Source organism: Glycine max, chromosome 15 (genome assembly GCF_000004515.6).
Source record: "Glycine max cultivar Williams 82 chromosome 15, Glycine_max_v4.0, whole genome shotgun sequence".
In the NCBI taxonomy this organism is placed as follows: Eukaryota; Viridiplantae; Streptophyta; class Magnoliopsida; order Fabales; family Fabaceae; genus Glycine; species Glycine max.
Genome location: NC_038251.2, coordinates 5,341,187 through 5,360,496, shown reverse-complemented (window position 1 = coordinate 5,360,496; position 19,310 = coordinate 5,341,187). Strand labels below are relative to the sequence as shown.

General features: G+C 32.2%; 1 protein-coding gene across 6 annotated transcripts; it reads right to left on the bottom strand.

Annotated features, from left to right (window-relative positions):
* Positions 1 to 9,544: 9,544 nt before the first annotated feature.
* Positions 9,545 to 18,521, bottom strand: LOC100805307 (helicase-like transcription factor CHR28). 6 transcript variants are annotated; one of them, XM_014767985.3, is made up of 12 exons: positions 18,100 to 18,521; positions 17,205 to 17,283; positions 16,619 to 16,924; positions 15,334 to 16,481; positions 14,928 to 14,999; positions 14,042 to 14,119; positions 13,066 to 13,942; positions 12,629 to 12,759; positions 12,243 to 12,464; positions 11,034 to 11,666; positions 10,628 to 10,837; positions 9,545 to 10,273 (listed from the first exon to the last, which is right to left on the bottom strand). In XM_014767985.3, exons 1-12 carry the CDS (start codon positions 18,229 to 18,231, stop codon positions 10,169 to 10,171), a joined length of 3,993 nt encoding a protein of 1,330 aa, XP_014623471.1. In that variant the 5' UTR covers positions 18,232 to 18,521; the 3' UTR covers positions 9,545 to 10,168. The 6 variants fall into 6 exon arrangements, 4 of the variants coding, with proteins under 4 accessions (XP_014623471.1, XP_014623472.1, XP_006597415.1 ...); XM_014767986.3 differs by having other exon boundaries at positions 11,034 to 11,654; XM_006597352.4 differs by having other exon boundaries at positions 17,205 to 17,278; positions 18,100 to 18,238.
* Between the last annotated feature and the right edge of the window lie 789 nt (positions 18,522 to 19,310).

Genomic DNA, 19,310 nt, shown 5'->3' with positions numbered 1-19,310 from the left:
GATGATTAATCTCACATTTAATATTTGTATTTAAGTCTATATTACTTTTATATTGATATAGATAGATATACATTGATTAATGTATTTATTTTAATGGGAAACATCGAAAGATATGAAGAAAAGGGGGAGAAAAGAATAAATGTTGAGAAAATTTCAACAAAAATATACCTCATTGATTAATTTAATTTATACCATTTGTATCTGATAATACATCATCTGGATATCGAGATCCTTTAAACTGAGAGCGCACCCATCTTTGCTCCTTAGTTTCATTCTATATTTATTCTGCTATCATCAATACCATCAAATGATTTCTGAAAAAAATTATATTATTAGCTATTCATTGTATTGTATGCAAGAACAACGTATTCTAAAAGACAAATTAACATGGTCAGCATGAGCGAAGAAGAATTTATCGGTTGGAATTATGACGCTACTGCAGTCATTGTTAAAGAATCGATTAAACATTTCAATCAAAGTACATCAAAGATATCAAGATACCCTGTGTTTTTTATATCCACTAGATAAACTGTGTTGAAAAGAGATTTATCTTTCGTAAATTTAAGGATTCCTGTATTTAATATTGATTGTTTTATAAGATTGATTTTGATTAGATATTTAAAAGTAAATTGTTAGAAATATGCGGATTATGCGTAAGTTTAAAAGTAATTTTACATTTATACTTAAAAGTAAAATATTCATAAAATACGCATGACACATTTTTTTTTACTGCAAATACGCATGATACTTTTTTTTTTTTTTACCAAATACGCATGATACTTATCAAGGAATTAATATGTATTAAATTAGTGTTTGACACCTCGTGACTAACTATGTGTCAGTAGTTACGATAAGCCAAGCGTTATTTAGAATGACTAAACACAGCATTTGAAAGTGGCTTTTCATATTTACCATCAAATCTCAAGGCTTAACTCTAAGCATCGGGCCAAACCAACCGAGTAAAATTAGAGTTAAACCTTGACGTATGTAAATTAGTGTAGAGGAAATTATGGGTGAAAAAAATGAGTAAAGATCAGAAAGAATATAAATAACGAAAATACTCTATTATAGGCTGACAACAATAGTGAGAAATTCAAATTCCTAGCTTGACCTCACAACCCTTACACGAAAATACTCTATTAATCAATATTTGTTGCAAAGTTAGTTAATTTGTTTGTTTTTTCCCTTCGAGTGCGCGCACAAAAAAAAAAAAAAAACAGAAACAACAACTAAAAGAGCGAAAACATAAAGTGGTTTATTTGTTACAAAATTTAGTATTATATTCAATATTAATAGCATAGAAAGAAAAAACAAATACATATTCAATCTTCAAAGTGCAGTACTCTTTTACTGTAAAAAATTAAATAGGATGCACTAAATACATGTTTGATGGATAGCCCCAAATATGAAACTTTCCTTCATCAGCTTATTGTTAAAACTATTAATTAAATAGTTTACATCAAGAATTAAGTAGCACATACTTTATTTTTAAAATGTTATATTTGCATATTAATTTGTGTATTTTCCGTATTTATAATTGTATAAATTAATTTTTATAAGGAAAACACATAATTGTGAGTTGTGTTCTAAGAACTAGTATGTAAATTATAGACATACTCGATCTACAATACAATATAATATAAAAATACAAGTGATGCGTAGATGCCAATATGCATAAGTTTAAAAAAGAATTTGGAATATTTAATAGTAAAATAAAATAAATAATAACTAGCTAGGAAAATATATTAAAGAAACGGCTTGAGATTTGCGAACTAAATTTAAGAAATCTCATTTATAAAGTCAAGATTCCTGTTTATGTAAGCCAATCAGCAGGCCTTGTGTTTTGCAGAATAGTTTAAAACTATTATCATCTATTTTTAATTCGTTGTTGTGCACTTCATGAACGCTACATACAATTTTATCAATAAACTGATGAGTAGTGATGAATTGATTTTATCTTGATCATTAGTACACGTGAAAAGAAATCATAGTTATACAGTGCTTATTACTTTATTCTAAAGACTAATATTCATTTAAGTTCATTTGTTGACATGGTCAACCTCTTAAAATGCATCTTAGTCCTTTGAAGAATTAATTTTTTACTTTTGAATAAAAAAATACTGAATTTACGGAAAAAAAATCATTTAGGTGAAAAGGAATAATCCTATTTAATTTGTCTTTTCAAACGAGGGTTCAATATTTCTTAAACAACAGGACTAATCCTGCTCAAGAATTAAAGCAAAATTTATATATAAGAATTGAAATGATGTAATCAGTACACAAAAATAGTGTGTAGGTATTTTTTTTTATATTAGAAAATTAAAGAAACTAATTTTAGAAAGTGATAACAGCAACTATATAGGTATATATATCCATACTGGAAGAGGAAAAAAAATCGTTGAGTAATCTTTATTCGGTGCATATATAGTCATATCGAAAAGACCATACAAAGTCACTGCGCAAGCAGTATATATATCTTTCTACATATTGACCAATGACCATATTCTTGTTGATTGATGAACATGCCATTAGAGGGAAATTGCATTTTGGTATATATTCCAAAATGGTCGTTGCCCTCTAAAATATGTAATGAAAATCTTGCTATTTTCAAGAATCTCATCATCACAAAGTAAAAGGTTTAGTTTTGTGGCGAACCTTGTGCGTTATGACTTGAACTAGGGGAACCCTAAGTGCTGAGAGGAATGCAAGAAGTAATCAAGTTGGTCGTTGAACAGTGACTTTTTTATGATTATTCCGACTTTATTAATCTGAAGAATGGGTGAATATCATCTTTAAATTATTCTTTTTCGCAATTAATTTCTCTCTATTTGTCAGTGTTTGAAGGCAGTTCTTCATTTCCATAGTTTGAAATTACTATTATTACGTGAGAAAAAGAAAAAAAAACAGATGTTGAATGCATGTTTATTTTTTTTGTTACCATATCTTGTGCGAAGTGTCCACTAATTTCATCAATAAATTAATTTTCTTAGAAAATTAGCTATTTTTTTTTATTAGAATCTTTTCTCCTAATTTTTTTTATAAAACTAAAATATAAGATCTTACTTAATAATTTAAACTCAATTTTGTGGTTGCGAATATACATTCTTATTTAGCTTATTCTGATAGGAGACATTTAGAATTAGAATAATATTATGTGATGGTTGTACAATATAATTCATACCTCCATACTAGCTAGTCGAGGTGTAAGTGGGCTTAGGTAATGAAATGAGCTTATACGAACAGGAAACTGTCAGAAATCAGAAATGTGGTCCTTAAGAATTAAGATCAACTCAACATATATAACATCACAAGAGTATTGCCACACACATAACATCAACTCAACATTAATTAATTATATGGCCAATAACTAATAGATGTCCACCTGTTTAACTGTAAATTAATTTTTATGTATTAATTTATATTTTTGATTAATTCAGGACCACCAACACAAAGCAGGACTCTGATCAAAGGTAGAAAAAAAACAATGGGTGTTAAGCTCGCTCAAAATGATAGATATATTATTATAGCTAGATCTGCCCCTTATTTAATATTTCAAGTAGAATGTGGCATGACTATAGAGCAGTGCATTTCCACCTCTTGGGTGCGGAAACTGGTGTGTGGCCATTTACCTCGATCATGAAGGGGACACGTCTTCATGTGGCTACTAAACACTGAACGTACGTAAATGTTCAATTCGTCAAGAGTTGGACTACATTAACCTTTAGTGATAATAAGCATCAGTTTTTTTGTCCCTTTTCAATTTTCTAGATGTTTAATAGGTTTCAGAATTTGTAGTAACCCATAATCAAATTAATGCTAAGATAAGGCGCACTTTCTAAATGGGAGATGGGATTAAGATCACGCAGGAATATGGAGTCAATTCATTGTCAAATCAATGAGAAAATAATTGTTACAATATAGTTAAGGGCCATGCAGAAGAAAGGAGTGGGGAGGAACCTAGTCCACAATTTAATTACATAAGCTATTAATACTAACACATGTAATTAAGTACTTGCAAGTTGTAACCTTTTTCTATCTACTTATTGCTGGAATATTTCTTCCTCAACTAGCTAGCTACGATTTATAGCACATGCATGTTTGCCACCCAACAATTGTTTGTTTGATTATACAAAACCCTCTGCCCAAGCATGTTACTCCAAACGTGGAACTTGACCTAAAATATTGAATACGTATATAGGCAATTCTGGCAAGAAAAGGTGTGCATGCATGCGCAATGGATAAAGCAAGAATTGAACCGAGGTGAGGTGTAACCATCCGGGGAATATCAATGGCAGTACAGTCAACAGATATAATGGAATTAAAGTTGGATTTATTTACAAACATTGATTTTTTTTTAATCAACAAATGTTAATTCGTTAATTTTATTAAAATTAACAATAAAAAAATTAAATTTAATCTCTTTTTTATTCCCTTCTTTCTTCATATTTTTGTAATCACTGTGTTAACCTCGTATCCATGATTCTTATTATTTACTTTTTATTCTTGTTAACACACTTTCTATAGTTTTAAATTTTGAGACTGGGAATAGGATCCGATGGATCCAACTTTCCTAGGTGGCCTCGTGTTTCTCGTTTGTGAAGTAGAAATTAAAACTGTTCATCGGTAAATTAATGAAATTAAAATAGTTTTTTTTATACCACTAATCACACACGTGGAATAATTAGTGAACTGTTTTTAATTTATTGAGTAGTTTTGAGTTTAAATTTTGAGTATATATGTAGTTACTTTTAATATTGTTCTTATTAGATTTAACGATTCTAGTTACTCAACTTTGATAATCCCTGCCCGTAGCTTATTAAGCTTTAACTGGGAATTTGTATTTAACTCACTTTGTTATTTATGTGTAGGGGTGAGCATGATTCATCCCAAGTCCACAATCATTTGTTCACCCCAAGTTATTCATATATGTGTGGTTAAGATTGAGTCAAATTACTTATAATTTGATTTATAACTATTCACATATTACTTGAAAAAATTAATTATTTTATTCATGCAACATATTTTTATAATTAATTTTTAGTTTTTTATCATATTAATTTTATTTCACATTTTTTTGTTTTATTTTTAATTTCTCTCCTAATTAATTATAAAAATATGAATAAAAATAGAATTTCTTAAATAATTTATGCCTATTAATTTCTCTCTCCATAAATGTTAAATAAATAATTTTTACAGACCAAGATAAGACGCGCCCTGTGAATAAAAGTAAAGCTAGTTCAAGCTAACATGTCGTATATTGTCTAAATATAAATGATTTTTATTACTTATATAACAACTTTCTATAAAAAAAATTATAATGCAATTTTTTCTCTATTTTTTTATTACATTATTTATCTTATCTCATATATCTCTCTTTACACTTTCCATTTCATTCATCGTTCTAAAAAATTTATAAAAATTAGCTTACAAAAATACAATTTTTTAATATAAAATGAACATCTTGTTTTGTCATTGTGAGTCTACTTAAGTATGGTTAGGATAACACGTTTGAAAAGTAAAATATTAATGTCTATTTTATATTGGTTGTCTAACCAATCTAAAACACGAAAAGACACACTAGCTATCTAACAAGTACGTGGGACAAACTATGCACCAGGATCAGTATTGACAAGATAGTGGAAAATCAGATAAGTCTGTTGCTTACTCCTATTTTCTAATTTTTTTTTCAAAACAATAGAAAGAATGGATTGAGTTTCACATGTATGGAATAAATATATGTCGTTGGTTCAAGAATCTATACAAATTAAAGTAGATAAATAAATAAATCTGAACTGTCAAGATTTGTTTGTAAACACTAAACGCATTAAAACCAGTGTGAATCTACAAATTTATACTCTCATTTTTGGTGCATGCGAATGTGTCTAGTGTCTAACAAATTCCCAAACTATTATACAAACACACACCGAGAAGTTTGCGGATAATCAGATTAATTCAGAATTCAACCCTTTAGGCTTTATGTTTTTTTGTCCACAAAATGAGAAGACCCCGCTCAAAATTCTAAAGCTCCTTCCAAGTCCTCGCCATGCAGCACCAGAAAGAAAGATAACAAAGCACAAAATTAAGACATTCCAATTAGATTTGGGAAATTTCGACCTATATTTAGACAGAGCTGCTAAACTGGTAGGAAAAAAAGAGTAAGAAAACTAACAAATGTTGTTCAAAAGAAATTAGAGGGATTCAGCACCTCCATAAATCCATCCGAGTGCAACTCCCTTAGACTAAAGGCCTAAAACTCAATTATTTGTATTATAGGATTATTCAATATAGAATAATACATATTTAGGTAGGATTAATTTAATTACAAGTTAGAAATGCGTATCTAGTTTTCTGTGGGTTATAAAACAAGTAGGTTATTTTTTTCTTAACTAATGTGTTTTAACTTTAATTTTTCTAATACCTTAAATTTATATGGATAAAAAAATGTGTGTTAACTTTGTTTAATCTGAGTTCAAGTTTCTAACCAATGTTTAGTTAATTTTGTCCAAAACCTAAAGATTTGGTTCAAAAAATAAATAAAAATGAATCATTTAAAAAAATAAAAATAAAAAGGGTTGCAACTCATCTCTAACTTATAAGATTTAAATTAAGTTGAATTATATTATAATAAAACTAAGTTAAACTTATTTAAACTCATTTTTATAGTGGAATAAATGAACATTTTTATATATGTATGACTTATTTTTAACAATCTTAATTATTACAAGGTATGATTGCCTGTCCATTTTGACCACCCTAGGAAGGTTATCAGAGTCCTAGCATATACACGTAATAAAATTCCATATAGAAAAGCTAATGGAGTTGTTACAATCTTTCTTGGATTTCATTAGTGATATATATAGGAGTAATAGTGAATGGTCATATAGTTGTGATAAGTAAGTTAAGAATCCACTTTTTGCTGCAGTTATTGGTATTGAACAGGTTGTGTTTAGGTATTGAGGGTTTAGGATTTTATATTAATTTTTTAATTTTTAAACTAAAAAATTATTTATTAATTTTTTATAATCAAGTTGTTCTAATATGTGCATATATGTGCGTGTGTGTGCATGCGTGTTTATTACAATCCATAGTTGTATACCTTTGAATGACACTTTTAATTATTTTTTCATCAATTAATTATTAAAACATTAAAGAATTACACAACTATTTTATTGTGATATATATTTATACTTTATTTTCAATGGCCTAAGTCAAATGCCTTGATAGTGCACCGAGATAAAAATATATAAAAAAAAAAGAAGCAGTGAGAGAGATCAATCTACCAACGATGGGTTATTAGAAGAACCCTGAGGGTTTTGTTCCATTAGGATGACAATTAAATACAAATGATGATGGTAGGAAGCAAAACCAAATTATCTGGTTTGCATTTTTTTTCTTTTTAAGTTAGCAATGTTTCCATTTTATTTATGAATCTCAGAAATATCCAAAATATTTCAAGTAGTTGCTATCTGCATGGCCTTGGTAATGGTATCGAACTACAGTCCTACTATGGAATTGGTGTCTATGTGTGCCCCCTAGTTCCTTGAGGGAATGCATCATGTGTAATGGCCTATAATAAGTATGTTTGTGTTTCCAATTTCTTATTTTCAAAAGCTTTGAAAATGGTTTTGTGTTGTTCAATGATGTAGAGGATTAAGAACAGACTTGATGTGACATTCTTTGAAGGAATGATGCATTATTTGTCTTTTGAAAAACTGATAAGTTTTTTATCAACAAATATTAGTTGTTAATTTTTGTTAATATGAAGCATTTGAACTCAAAACTTTTTCCTCCCTCTTTATTATTTAAGAGCAATAATCATCAATGCTATCTAAAATAGTTAAGTAGATCAATATATAAGTCTAAAATAGTTATTTAAGTCTAAATAATCCATTTTTTTTATTCTCATTTAAGTGAAAACTCGCATATAGAAGTTAACTATCGTAATTAAATATACATCTACTTTATAAAATTCCCGAAATCTCAATGAGCATGAATACTTTATATGTAGTTTATTTATAAAAAATTAGATGTGGGAAATAACATGATATCTTTTCTATACTTATTTTTTGTGCATATACTTTAAAGTTTATGACAAAAGTATCATTTTTTCTAGTATAAGGATGTCCTATCCTATGGTGTAGTAGAGAAAATAAGAACATTTTCTTAGGAATAACTAGTTTTCACATAACTCTCACCCTATTCTCATTGATTTACTAAATTCAATTAGCTAGCATACTAACTAATTTTACCGAAGGTTATTGGATTCAAAACCCAATGTCTTGACCATGGGACCATAAGTGATAGGTTTGTGGTAAAAGTATAATTCCTAATGCATTCCTTGGCCTCTAATTTTTGTTCCTTTGATTTGTTGTTAATACAATAAATCATCCTTTTAGTATTTAAAATTTTATTTGTATAATGTTGGCGTAAATATTACAATGACTAATTATAAAAAAGAATATATATGAATTGTAAGTCTTTCACCCAAAATTATTTGAATAATATTCTCTGAATAATATTCTGCCAACAACTCAAAATATTACAAAATTTGAGATTAATAAATATCAGCAGTTTATTAAAGAAACAATAACTTGTCAAACCAATAACAATATTTTTTTTAATTTAATTTTGATATATTATCAATGAATAAAAAAATTAATATACTTACTTTTAAATTGATTAGTAAGTACTATAAAACTTCAAGATATTATAATAAAGACGTTAGATTCTTTTGACTTATTTTCATTTTAATCTTCATTTAAATTTAAAACTCATGTTTAAAAAGAAAATAACACAAGTCTCTAAAAAAATAACACTAGGATGAACTTTCATCGAATTTCCATCTTGGATGAGTGATAATAATTTAAAAAATTAGTCTTTCACTAAATAAACAGGAAACACTTTGAAAATTAAAGAAAAAAATAATCCATCATTAACTTTTTAGTATATAATAATAATGATAAAAATTAAACTTAAACTCTCATGTATCTACTCTAATCTCCAATACTGACTTGGTGAATTAACAGTATGTTTAATGTGAAGAGATTTCACAATTTCATCTAATAAAAAAATATCTTGTAAGATATATTTATTGATTTTTTATCTTAATTATCTCAAAAATCATAAAACAATAATTATTGATTGATTAACAATATAAAATATATATAATAATGATGCATAAAAATTAAACCTAAAAGTAAACAAATTTTACGACATTTACTATATTATTTTTTTATTCTAACTCAACTAATTGTCACTTCCTCAAATACAAAAACAAAATTAAAATACCAATTTTTCCTTCCATCCTAATTGCAATAAAAAAATATTGACACCTAAACAATTTAATATCAAGTTGAGAGTCTATTTTTAATTTTTTTTAAGCGAAGTAGGGGGCATAACTTGATATATTTTTGGTCTTTTACGATTAGTTTAGTTTCTCTCCATTCAAAATTAAGACAATTAGCATATTTTGCACATCTAGTTTCATGTCCTGATGTCTTTACCAAAACTAAATCAAAGGGCATATAAACTTCAATGACCAAACTTTAATGACTAACCAAATATATTTTCAGGAACTAACTTGAAGTATAACACTGTTACGCATAAACACCTAAGAACAGTAATCAAAACCAAACTAAATTATTTCCTCATACAGAGTACATAGCCAACAGCCTACTATTCCATATAATTCTGATCTTCGAGTCCGAATGAATCACATTAAGGGAAAATAATAAGGCACGAAATTGAAATTCAACAAGTGCACTTTATTATCAGAAGGTTCACTTTAAAATGAAAAGTCAAAACCACCTGAAAATTAAAAGAAACGAAATAGATTAAGATTGGAAAAGGAAAAGAGATATTATCTATCTATAATATTTACAATGAGCACAATTTCTATGTTTCTGTCTATGCTACTACTCTCTACAACCTATACAAATGTTAACAACTAAACCAAAATTTCAAGGTAAACAATTGAATCATCTCTCTATAAAAGACAATTCATATAATCTTCATGTCGAGTGTCAACAGAGGCCATGCTACAAAATTTTCAGCACCCTGTTTCTTCTGCTTCCACCAAAAAGAACAACCCACTGACACCTGCTCCCAGAAAAAAAAAATCACCAATCCAAAAAATTAAAATTATATATCTGTATGGATATATGTCTAATCACATCATAAACAAGTATTTTAGATCATCCACTGTAAGGCGACTTTGACAACCACCAGTTCCATCCTCTCCAAAGGCAGACGCAACCATTTTTCGCTTTTTTTGCTGCAAGAAGAGAGTACAGATTTTCTAGTGTGAGCAATCACCAATACAAATGTATAAGCCCAGATATGAATTGGTGATCTACACAGAAAAATGTTTAAGAAAATCAAGACCACATGCACAAATATGTAAGCACCACAGAAAAAAGATAAGCCAATTGAAGCATCTTGAGGTACAGCATTATTAAAAGGTTAATACAAACCAACTAGATCAACTTTATCATATATTTGTTACTATTAATTTAACACGTACCCTGCCCTAAGAACTAACCACAACAATATAAAACATTTCCTAGGAATTTTATTTTATTTTTTTATAAAAAAAAAACATGTTTACAAGGCAACCTAAAGAAAATACCTGCAGAGCTAAAATACGGTCTTCAACTGTATCTCTAACAGTTAACCGTAAAACTGTGACAGGACGAGTTTGTCCAATTCGATGTGCTCGGTCTATTGCCTGATCTTCAGTTGTAGGATTCCACCATAGATCTAGCATAAGAACATGGCAGGCAGCAACCATATTCAGACCAAGACTAGCAGCCTTTAAAGACATAATCATAACTGAAACCTGAAAGACAAAAAGATCATAATTAACAATTATATTGAATACAGAAATAGAACTAAATAATATCACTTGTACCTCACTCCCAATATTCAAAAAACAACCAAAGCCATTTCCCGCTAGGCAGGGTTGACTATTGTTCCCAACATTCCTGACATGGAAATTTTAGAACTTCAGTTATTGATAATGTAACTTCACAAACCTCAGGGAGAGTGTTAAAATCTTTAACAGCTTTATCTCTTGCAGTGACTGACATTGTTCCATCCAGTCTTCTATACTGGATCGACGAATTCTTAAGACATGCTTCAAGTATATCTAGCATCCTTGTCCACTGAGAAAACACTATAGCTTTCTCCCCTACACCAACTGAATTATTAGAGCTTCTCTCCTCAAGCACATTTTGACTCTCAGGAATTTCATTCAAGGATTTCATTCTGTCAGCACTAGAGGAGCTACCAAGGCCATCGGTACTTTCCCCAGAAGTGCTCTGCACAGAATTGTTTTGGGAAGCAAAGCATTGTGGTTTAGACAACGACTGCAACACCTCAAGTGCAGCCTTAATTTTTGAAGAATCATATGGCTGAGCCTGAGAACAAAACTCAGATTCCTCCACTTCACAACCAGAGTAATCAGGCAAATTATCACAAGGCTGATCAGAAAAAGAACTATTCAGTGTGACTTTGGAAAACACTGAAGGCGTGCTTAGTCGAGTTTTGCAGTTTGGAGCAGGGCACTGATTGTCATCACCAGTAAGATATTCACAAATGCACTGGTTACAAAAAACATGACCACAAACTGAAACAACAGCATCTTCAGGAGGGTCCTGCATAGAAACCTAGAAGAAGTCAGGCTTGGGAATATACTTGACTAAAATCATGATGATATGATAAATAGGTAATTATTATATATAATCCCATTACTCTAAATTTTAACTCTTATCAAGCAAGAGGGCTTAAGAAAATGCATCTCAATCATACTTCCAACCTATCATCAAATGCAACAAGTAGTAAAAACAAGTCTCTTATTTTTTGTCCACTCTCTTATTTTCCTCAATCACAACCCCCCAACAGCAAAGCATAATATACAGTTACAACTATCAGATTGCAAGCAGAGTGATAAAGAATATAAGTAATAAAGAAAAGGAATTAGGTAAAAGTTGTAAGCAGCAGTATTAGAAAATACAAATTTGGAATAAAAAATATAAGATCATTTCAAGTATTAATTTCTGAGTAATTACTAGAGTATTGTGTTTTCTCATATCTGCATTGTTTCCCCTTTTTCTCTCTCTAAAACTCACATTTTTCTTCACACACACACACATGCGCATACATTAAACCTCATGCATACACAGATCAGTCACACTAATCCATATAACATATTAATTTACAAATAAAAATACAGTCAAACATACATTACAGATACCACAGAGGGCCAATGATGCCTCTAAACATTTTAAAAGACATAATCGTTTTTCCTGAGGAAGCTTCTTTGCCATCTCAACTGAGGATTTCCAGAGAGAGTTAGAATTGTAACGCTTGACAAGGAGAGGATGATCACATGCTTGTCTAAGGCGCAAAAGCATCAACAAAATGTTAACATAGTTTTGCTTCACAGTTCCAGCATCAGCATATTCCTACAACATGACAAGAGGAATTGAATAAGGATTGTCATTAAGTATACTACCAGGAAGAATCCTCCTGATTTCGAATAGAAAAATGAGCATGGCAAAATTAGAGAGAGAGAGATTCATTATTTAAATGTTTCAATACCATTCTAAGAGTAAAGAACAGGTCATACCTGAAACTGTGCTCGCGAATCAGCCTCTAGTCTGGAATAGAAATCTCGTTCCTCCGGTGAAAATTCCACTTTTTTCAACTCCACAGATTTAGGTGGCAAGGAAATGATAGGCTCCCCATCAAGAAGTGTGGCTACAGAAAATGATAACCATAACATGGTTATAAACAAGTCTTACTTAAGGGCTAGCAGCAATTATTTAATAGAATGAATTCGGGTATAACAAAGTTGCTCACGGTGCAAGAAATGGAAACTGTAATAATCTATGATTCAAAACTGTTTCTAACTTAATTTCCATCGTGCAGAAGGAGAACAACATAAAATATAGAAATTGAAACATATTAGGAAACAATAAGGATAATACTCTAGGATAGAGAGCACAAAAGAAGGTTATTTAATCAACTTAAGTGATGGTGTGAAATTCTTGCACGCAAGTTTACCTTTTGTCCGACGTAACATTATTGTCTTTAAAACAGCTTGTAGCTTTCTGTATCCTTTTGATGGACTTCTGCTGATAGGGATCTTAATTGTGGAACAGAATGATGTGTACACAGCATAAGGATCGTATCTTAAAAATCTAAAGTAACTGTAGAGATCATCAATTGCATTCTGGATAGGAGTCCCTGACAAGCACCATCTACGCTTGGCTCGAAGACCCCAACAGGCCCTTGCAACTTGAGTTCTGTGATTCTTTATACTCTGGGCCTCATCCAGGACAACTCTAAACCAAGCCACTTTTGCAAGAGGACGAGCAACAGCCTCAAGCATCGCACTGTCCAATCCCTTCTTTCCACTTTTAGAACTAGGAGGGCATTTCCTTTTCTTACTTGATACTGCATGATCATCATAAGTTCCTTTTTCTTCATCATCTTTGTCAACTAGAGGCTGCTTAGGAACCTCCATGCTGACAATTGAATAAGTCGTCAGAACAACATCATACTTGGCAAGCTCATGAGGATTTTTGGTTCGATTGCTTCCATGATATACTAGGACAGAGAGTTTTGCTTTGCAGGTTACCTTATTGTGCAACTCCTCAGCCCATTGCCGCAGGACACTAGTTGGACAAACAATAAGGGTTCCTGCAGATGGCCTTCCCTTCGCATGCAATAACAAATTCATGTTCTGGTTTGGATTTCTACTAGACACCTGACACATATTAGATTCGTTCTTCACTATGCCATTCTCAGGAAGCTGATCATCATCTGCATCCAGATTCAAAGTTTCTAATTCACTTTTTTGGGCATTGTTGCACTTATTCAGCAATGGAGGTCTTTCCTTTAATATTAAACCAATGGTCGACACTGTTTTCCCAAGACCCTACAAGAGAATAACTTCTAAATCAATTATGAGTGCAAGGAAATCATATACTTGCTGACAGTCAACTATCATCTCCGATTATGAGTGCAGTGCACTGACCTGATCATCTGCAAGAATTCCCCCAGAACAGTATAAACTTGATGTTTCCTTCTGAACCATCCATGATAAAGCAATTCTCTGAAATAGCAACTACTTTAGTACGGTGACTCAAAGATACAGAGTAAGCAAGTTATCAGGGCATTAAAGCAAAAATTGGGTTGAACTTATAAGAGAAAAGGATTGTATAGGAGTCAGAATAACAAACACCAAGCCACTTCACAAGAAACTTTGTACAGTTAACCAACAATATATAACCTCCAAAGGAAAGCAAAATATCTTAAGCAACAATTTTCAACCTTTGGAGGGAAAAAATACACTTTAGTTTCTGAAATTTGGAAACAAGTTTTGATTAGATAAAAGAATCGTTGAAACTAGGAAAGAACAAACATACACATGAGACAAATCTTTTTCACAAACTGAAGCAGGCTAAAGCTCACAGAAGTCTGAGGTAGCAATAATTAATTATTAGATTAAACTACTAATAATTGATTCTTAGGCCTCAATGACTCATATGGTTACTTGGATTACTAAGGCAGCAAGGATGAGGTGACTAAGAATCAAGGCTTTATGGCAGGCCTTAGAAATATTGAAGCACTGCAATATTTCTGTCTCTTGTTTTCTTGTTTTGTGAATGTGGAAATGAGGAAGCCAAGATTCTGATTCCTGATGGGGGGTTATCCATATTTTTTGCAAGAAAATACCTATTTTCTATCATTGATGCAATTCATTCATTTGCAAGATAAATCATATAAATGTTCCTTTTTTTTCTGTTTGAGTGGCAAATTCCAGATCCAGACATCACAAAGACCTAAAAAAACTATCATAACATTTTTAAAGGAGAGACAACAAAAAAAAAAAAAATCAAAGATTGAACTTGCAAAGTAACCTGATGTCGTAAAAGAGGAACTGCCAGCAGACCATCTGGTGGACTAACCTCTGACTTCGGTTGGGATAGATCCTGCAACCAACAACAGAAGAACAGAAGTTAGTTTAATTGCAATTCAGAAACACAGGACATTAAGATATGTCCTACAAGCCATGGCAAAATATAGCAAGAACCAGGGAGGGTGAGGGGACAATTATAAAGCAACCCTATCCCAAAGATAACATTTTCAAAATATACATGCATTACCATCTCCACCAAATCTCATCTATTCACATACCTTCAACAACTACTAAGGGATATAATATGATTTGAAATCATGCCTGACAGGAAAAGGGGGAGGGGGGGGAGTAACTTATGTACATGGCTGCATGAATCCCCTTTAAACTTCCAAAGATAAAGTGTCAACCTGCAATGCAACTCGTAATATGTACTGCTCGTCACGCGCCTTGGGCCCCATACTTCCCACCATATAAGAATGTGTATAACCACCTCTAGAAGATTGTGATGTAATAAGGGAATTCCCAAGCACTGTTGATCGACTTATAGGTGCAGGGTGACTGATGTCTTCAATAATGCAAACATCAGAATCATCCTCAATAATGGATCTCTCAATGCTTCCTTTTGAAAGCTGAGAATCAATACTTCTATGTTCAATTGCTTTGCCCTCTCCTTCACTCATAACACAATTATACTGCTTCCCACTGGCAATAGATATCTGGGCATTATACAAAGATTTGTCTAATGGTTTTAAATTCAAATTTCCCATGTTTGCTTGAAAGTTATTGGCAGCTCCATCAATACCATCTTGATAATATTTGGCTTTCTGACTTGTTACAATTGTAACCTTATCCCTGCACTTAAAGAAATCATTACCCTGACATCCAACAGCAGGGAAAATACCAGGTAGTTGTTTCATCTCTTGACCTACATTGAACTCAGCATCATTACTGTGAACAGAGTTTTGGTAAGGCATAATCAGTTCATCTCTTTCGGCTTTGACAGTAAGTGATTGGCCTTCTCTTGAAATATATGAACCACAAGTTGAAAGTTCCACTGACGCGTTGTCTTCAAATAGAACATTACCAGGAAAAGATGATGCATATTTACTATCTGCAAACCTAAATTGACTATCTTGAAAAGATATTCCACCATTAATGCTGGAATGCATGCCACTACTTGTATCGGCAAATAACTCCATTTTAGCAACCTTCATGTTCCTCACCATTTCTTCATTTTTCCGCACATGAGGATAAACACCATTAGGCAAACAACCAGAACTGTTGGCAACAACAGGTCTATCATCCATACCTTGGTAACAATTCAAAGATGGATAATAGTCACTAAAATCATTGGGAACATTGGAACCTTGACAAATAGAAGAATCAGTTGAAGTTGCAACACGTGAAGATCTATCAGCATCCACAAACGACATTTCAAAAGATGTACACGAGTCATTTTCCTGTTTACCAGAAAGTCCAATAATGTCTTCCATATAGGTTTCATAATCTCCAAAATTTAAGTCAATATTTTCAATGATAGAACCATGTGAAGCATCTGCATGCATAAAAAATAATCAGACTGCTGCTCAAGTTTCAAGTATAACATCACTATGATCTAAAGTAAATTTTTGAAAGAATGAACGAGTTGCCAATGTCTTGGTCTAATGATAACCCAGTAAAGACTTTACATACGTTCAGATTGTGCATCATATCCTATATGCTTGATTTGGCTGTCATTTTCACACTTCCACAGAGGCAGGTTCAAATTATCTCCACAGACAGCTACGCTGCTTGAATTCGCCTCAGGAACAGGGAACCTTCTGTCTGCAATGTAAGCAGGTGTCTCACAATTAGAAACTCCTGTCATTTCTGTGAAGCAAAATTCATCACTTTCAAGCATGGAGGAGTCCCTGAAACCACCAGCAAGAGCATTTGGGGATGAAAAAGTCTGTGATGAAGGTCCCTGGTTTTCATGTTCACATTCAAGGACAGAATTCCCTGCAGAATCACATAAACTAGTTAATCCCCTGGTCTCAGAATCTGACCCATCTGAGCAGAACTGACAACAACTTATGACTGAAACCACTAAAGTCAAATTTTAAGACAAAGTTGCACCTGAGGCACTAGTAAGTAGGCAAGGGTCTACTGTAAAAGCGCAACTACACTACATATTATATCCAATATACAGAGTTAAAGAAAGTTCTTCTAAAGTTCGATAGACTAATTACAACCAACAAAGAGAGGAAATGACCAAAAAAGGCCACACAAGTTTGCATACCATTTTGAAGTAGAAAATTATCATGGATGCCAGATTCACCGGGAGAAATATTTTTCAATGAAAAATCCTCAGGACTACTCTGCAGCATGATATCCAGAAGATCAGAATAAAAGATAATATCACATATGAATTCTAGGTATTCAAAAGAGGCATAAGGATCGAATTTGAATTTAATGATGTTTTCAAACATAAACTCATTGAAAAGACCAAGGGGAACATAAAGCAACAGAAGCTATGACTTCTCAGACTCCATGCTATTGTTAAGACCCTTTTTTTCTGTATGAGAATGAAATTCAGCACCTCAAAAATTTAACTAAAACAAAATGATTTCAGCGACACCAGCACAAACTAGTTATAAAATACCACATGTCCTTCAACATTACAGCAAGGAATTGAAAATGAAAGCTGCACAAAAAAATCATGACAATACTACTCTTCATACAAATTGCACAAAAAAGAAGGCGTACAAACAGATTTTACCATTTGTATGGCTTATCCAGTTGGGCAACTGGATAAGCCATACATAATCCTAAGTCTTAGACTTTCCGACTTATCAAGTCACTGGCACCTATTGAAGATGATTCTAGGATTGAGGGATTTAACACGACAATCGCATTTAGCAATGAACATAACATACAGAAGTGAAACAGAAATACTGCATCCATCGAAAATTAACATTGCAAGAAGTTCCACATCTTATATAATCAAAGAATTCAATCATACAAATGGCACCGAAACATGAATATAAACTATCACAAACAATTGGTTAAGTTGAACAGTTGAATTCCAGTATTCCAGTATATCCGATCGGAATTCACAATTACCTCCACTCACGGCATTGAAAAATTTGGAGAATTCATCGGTACACACACTCATTGAAGGCACAAAACCATACCTCGGAAGGATCGGCGTCCTCGTCGAGAACGCTCATAACTGTGTCCAGATCGATGCAGAGCTTATCGTCATCGGCGACGTCTCCGTCGTCGTCCGATAGGTACGAGTAATCGAATTCCTCGTTTGACATCATCGCCAAGAACCTAAAAAGATCGAATCAAAACCCTAACTCGCTATTTTTTTTTTTTCAGAAGGCGTCGGCCCAAAAGCAAAACCTCCGGTGGCGAGTCTCGAAATCGAAGAGCGAGGAGGATTTCAATCCCATTCCAAAAAGGAAGGGAGAAAGAGGCGTGAAGCGCGGGATCGTGAAGAATCCGCGAGGTTTCTAAGAAGGTTCGTGATGCGACTTTTCTTCGTAACACCGTGCTGTGTTCGCAAGAAGCGAGAGAAAGTTGGAGAGAGAAAGGACAAAGCCGTTCCTGAATTGTGGATGTAGATTTAAATAGGGTTCGGGGTGAGAAAGTGGGGTAGGGGGTGCGCACGTTAAGAAGGCGTGCTCGCCTTATGATTGGGTTGTTATTCAAGTTATAGTGCGCGCGCGGGCATGGAGAATCACCACGTCATGTCTATAGTACGACGCCGTATTCAATTTTCACACACCTCCTCTGGCCTTTGGCTTCCACACTGGTAGTTACTTACTGCTCTTAATTTCACTATGATTCTGTTTTTTGTTCACAACTTTTTTCCACGGATATAAAGACTAAAGACACAATTTCTTAAGATACAATGAGATAATAAAATAATAAATATTTAAATATTTCTACAAATCAAAATTTAAATCTTGGTTTATCGTATTCATGAGATATTAACGTCCTTAGATATGTGTAAGACGTACGTATTTTTATATTTTCGCATCAATTTTGTTAAAGACGCATAAGTTTTCACGTGTTATTCTATTTTCACAAGTTGTTTCTATTTTTGACGTGGATAATTGTATCAAATTATTAAAACTAAACATTCACTGAATCTTTTATTAGAATCAAGTTATCAACCTCCTTTGATTTTCTCTCCAAAAAAAACCCCCCTTTGGTTCACACCCTATTTTATAATTAAGGTATGTAATTAACTTTTTAACCAAATAAGGCATGCACCTAACCTATTCTCTATTTTTTTTTTTAGGTCCTGGTCAAAGTTCAATTTTTTTATTGAAATTTTAGTCTACTTCTAGATTTAATTATTTTTAGAAATTACTTAATGAATATAATTAATTAT

Bases quoted from the DNA above. Each gene is read 5' to 3' on its own strand.
- LOC100805307 (XM_014767985.3), bottom strand. From the start codon at position 18,231: ATGATGTCAAACGAGGAATTCGATTACTCGTACCTATCGGACGACGAC. The intron at 12,465-12,628 runs GTATGACCTGTT...GTCATGTTGTAG, and splicing joins ATTCGCGAGCACAGTTTCAG to GAATATGCTGATGCTGGAAC. The intron at 10,274-10,627 runs GTATTTTCTTTA...CTCTTCTTGCAG, and splicing joins ACCGTATTTTAGCTCTGCAG to CAAAAAAAGCGAAAAATGGT.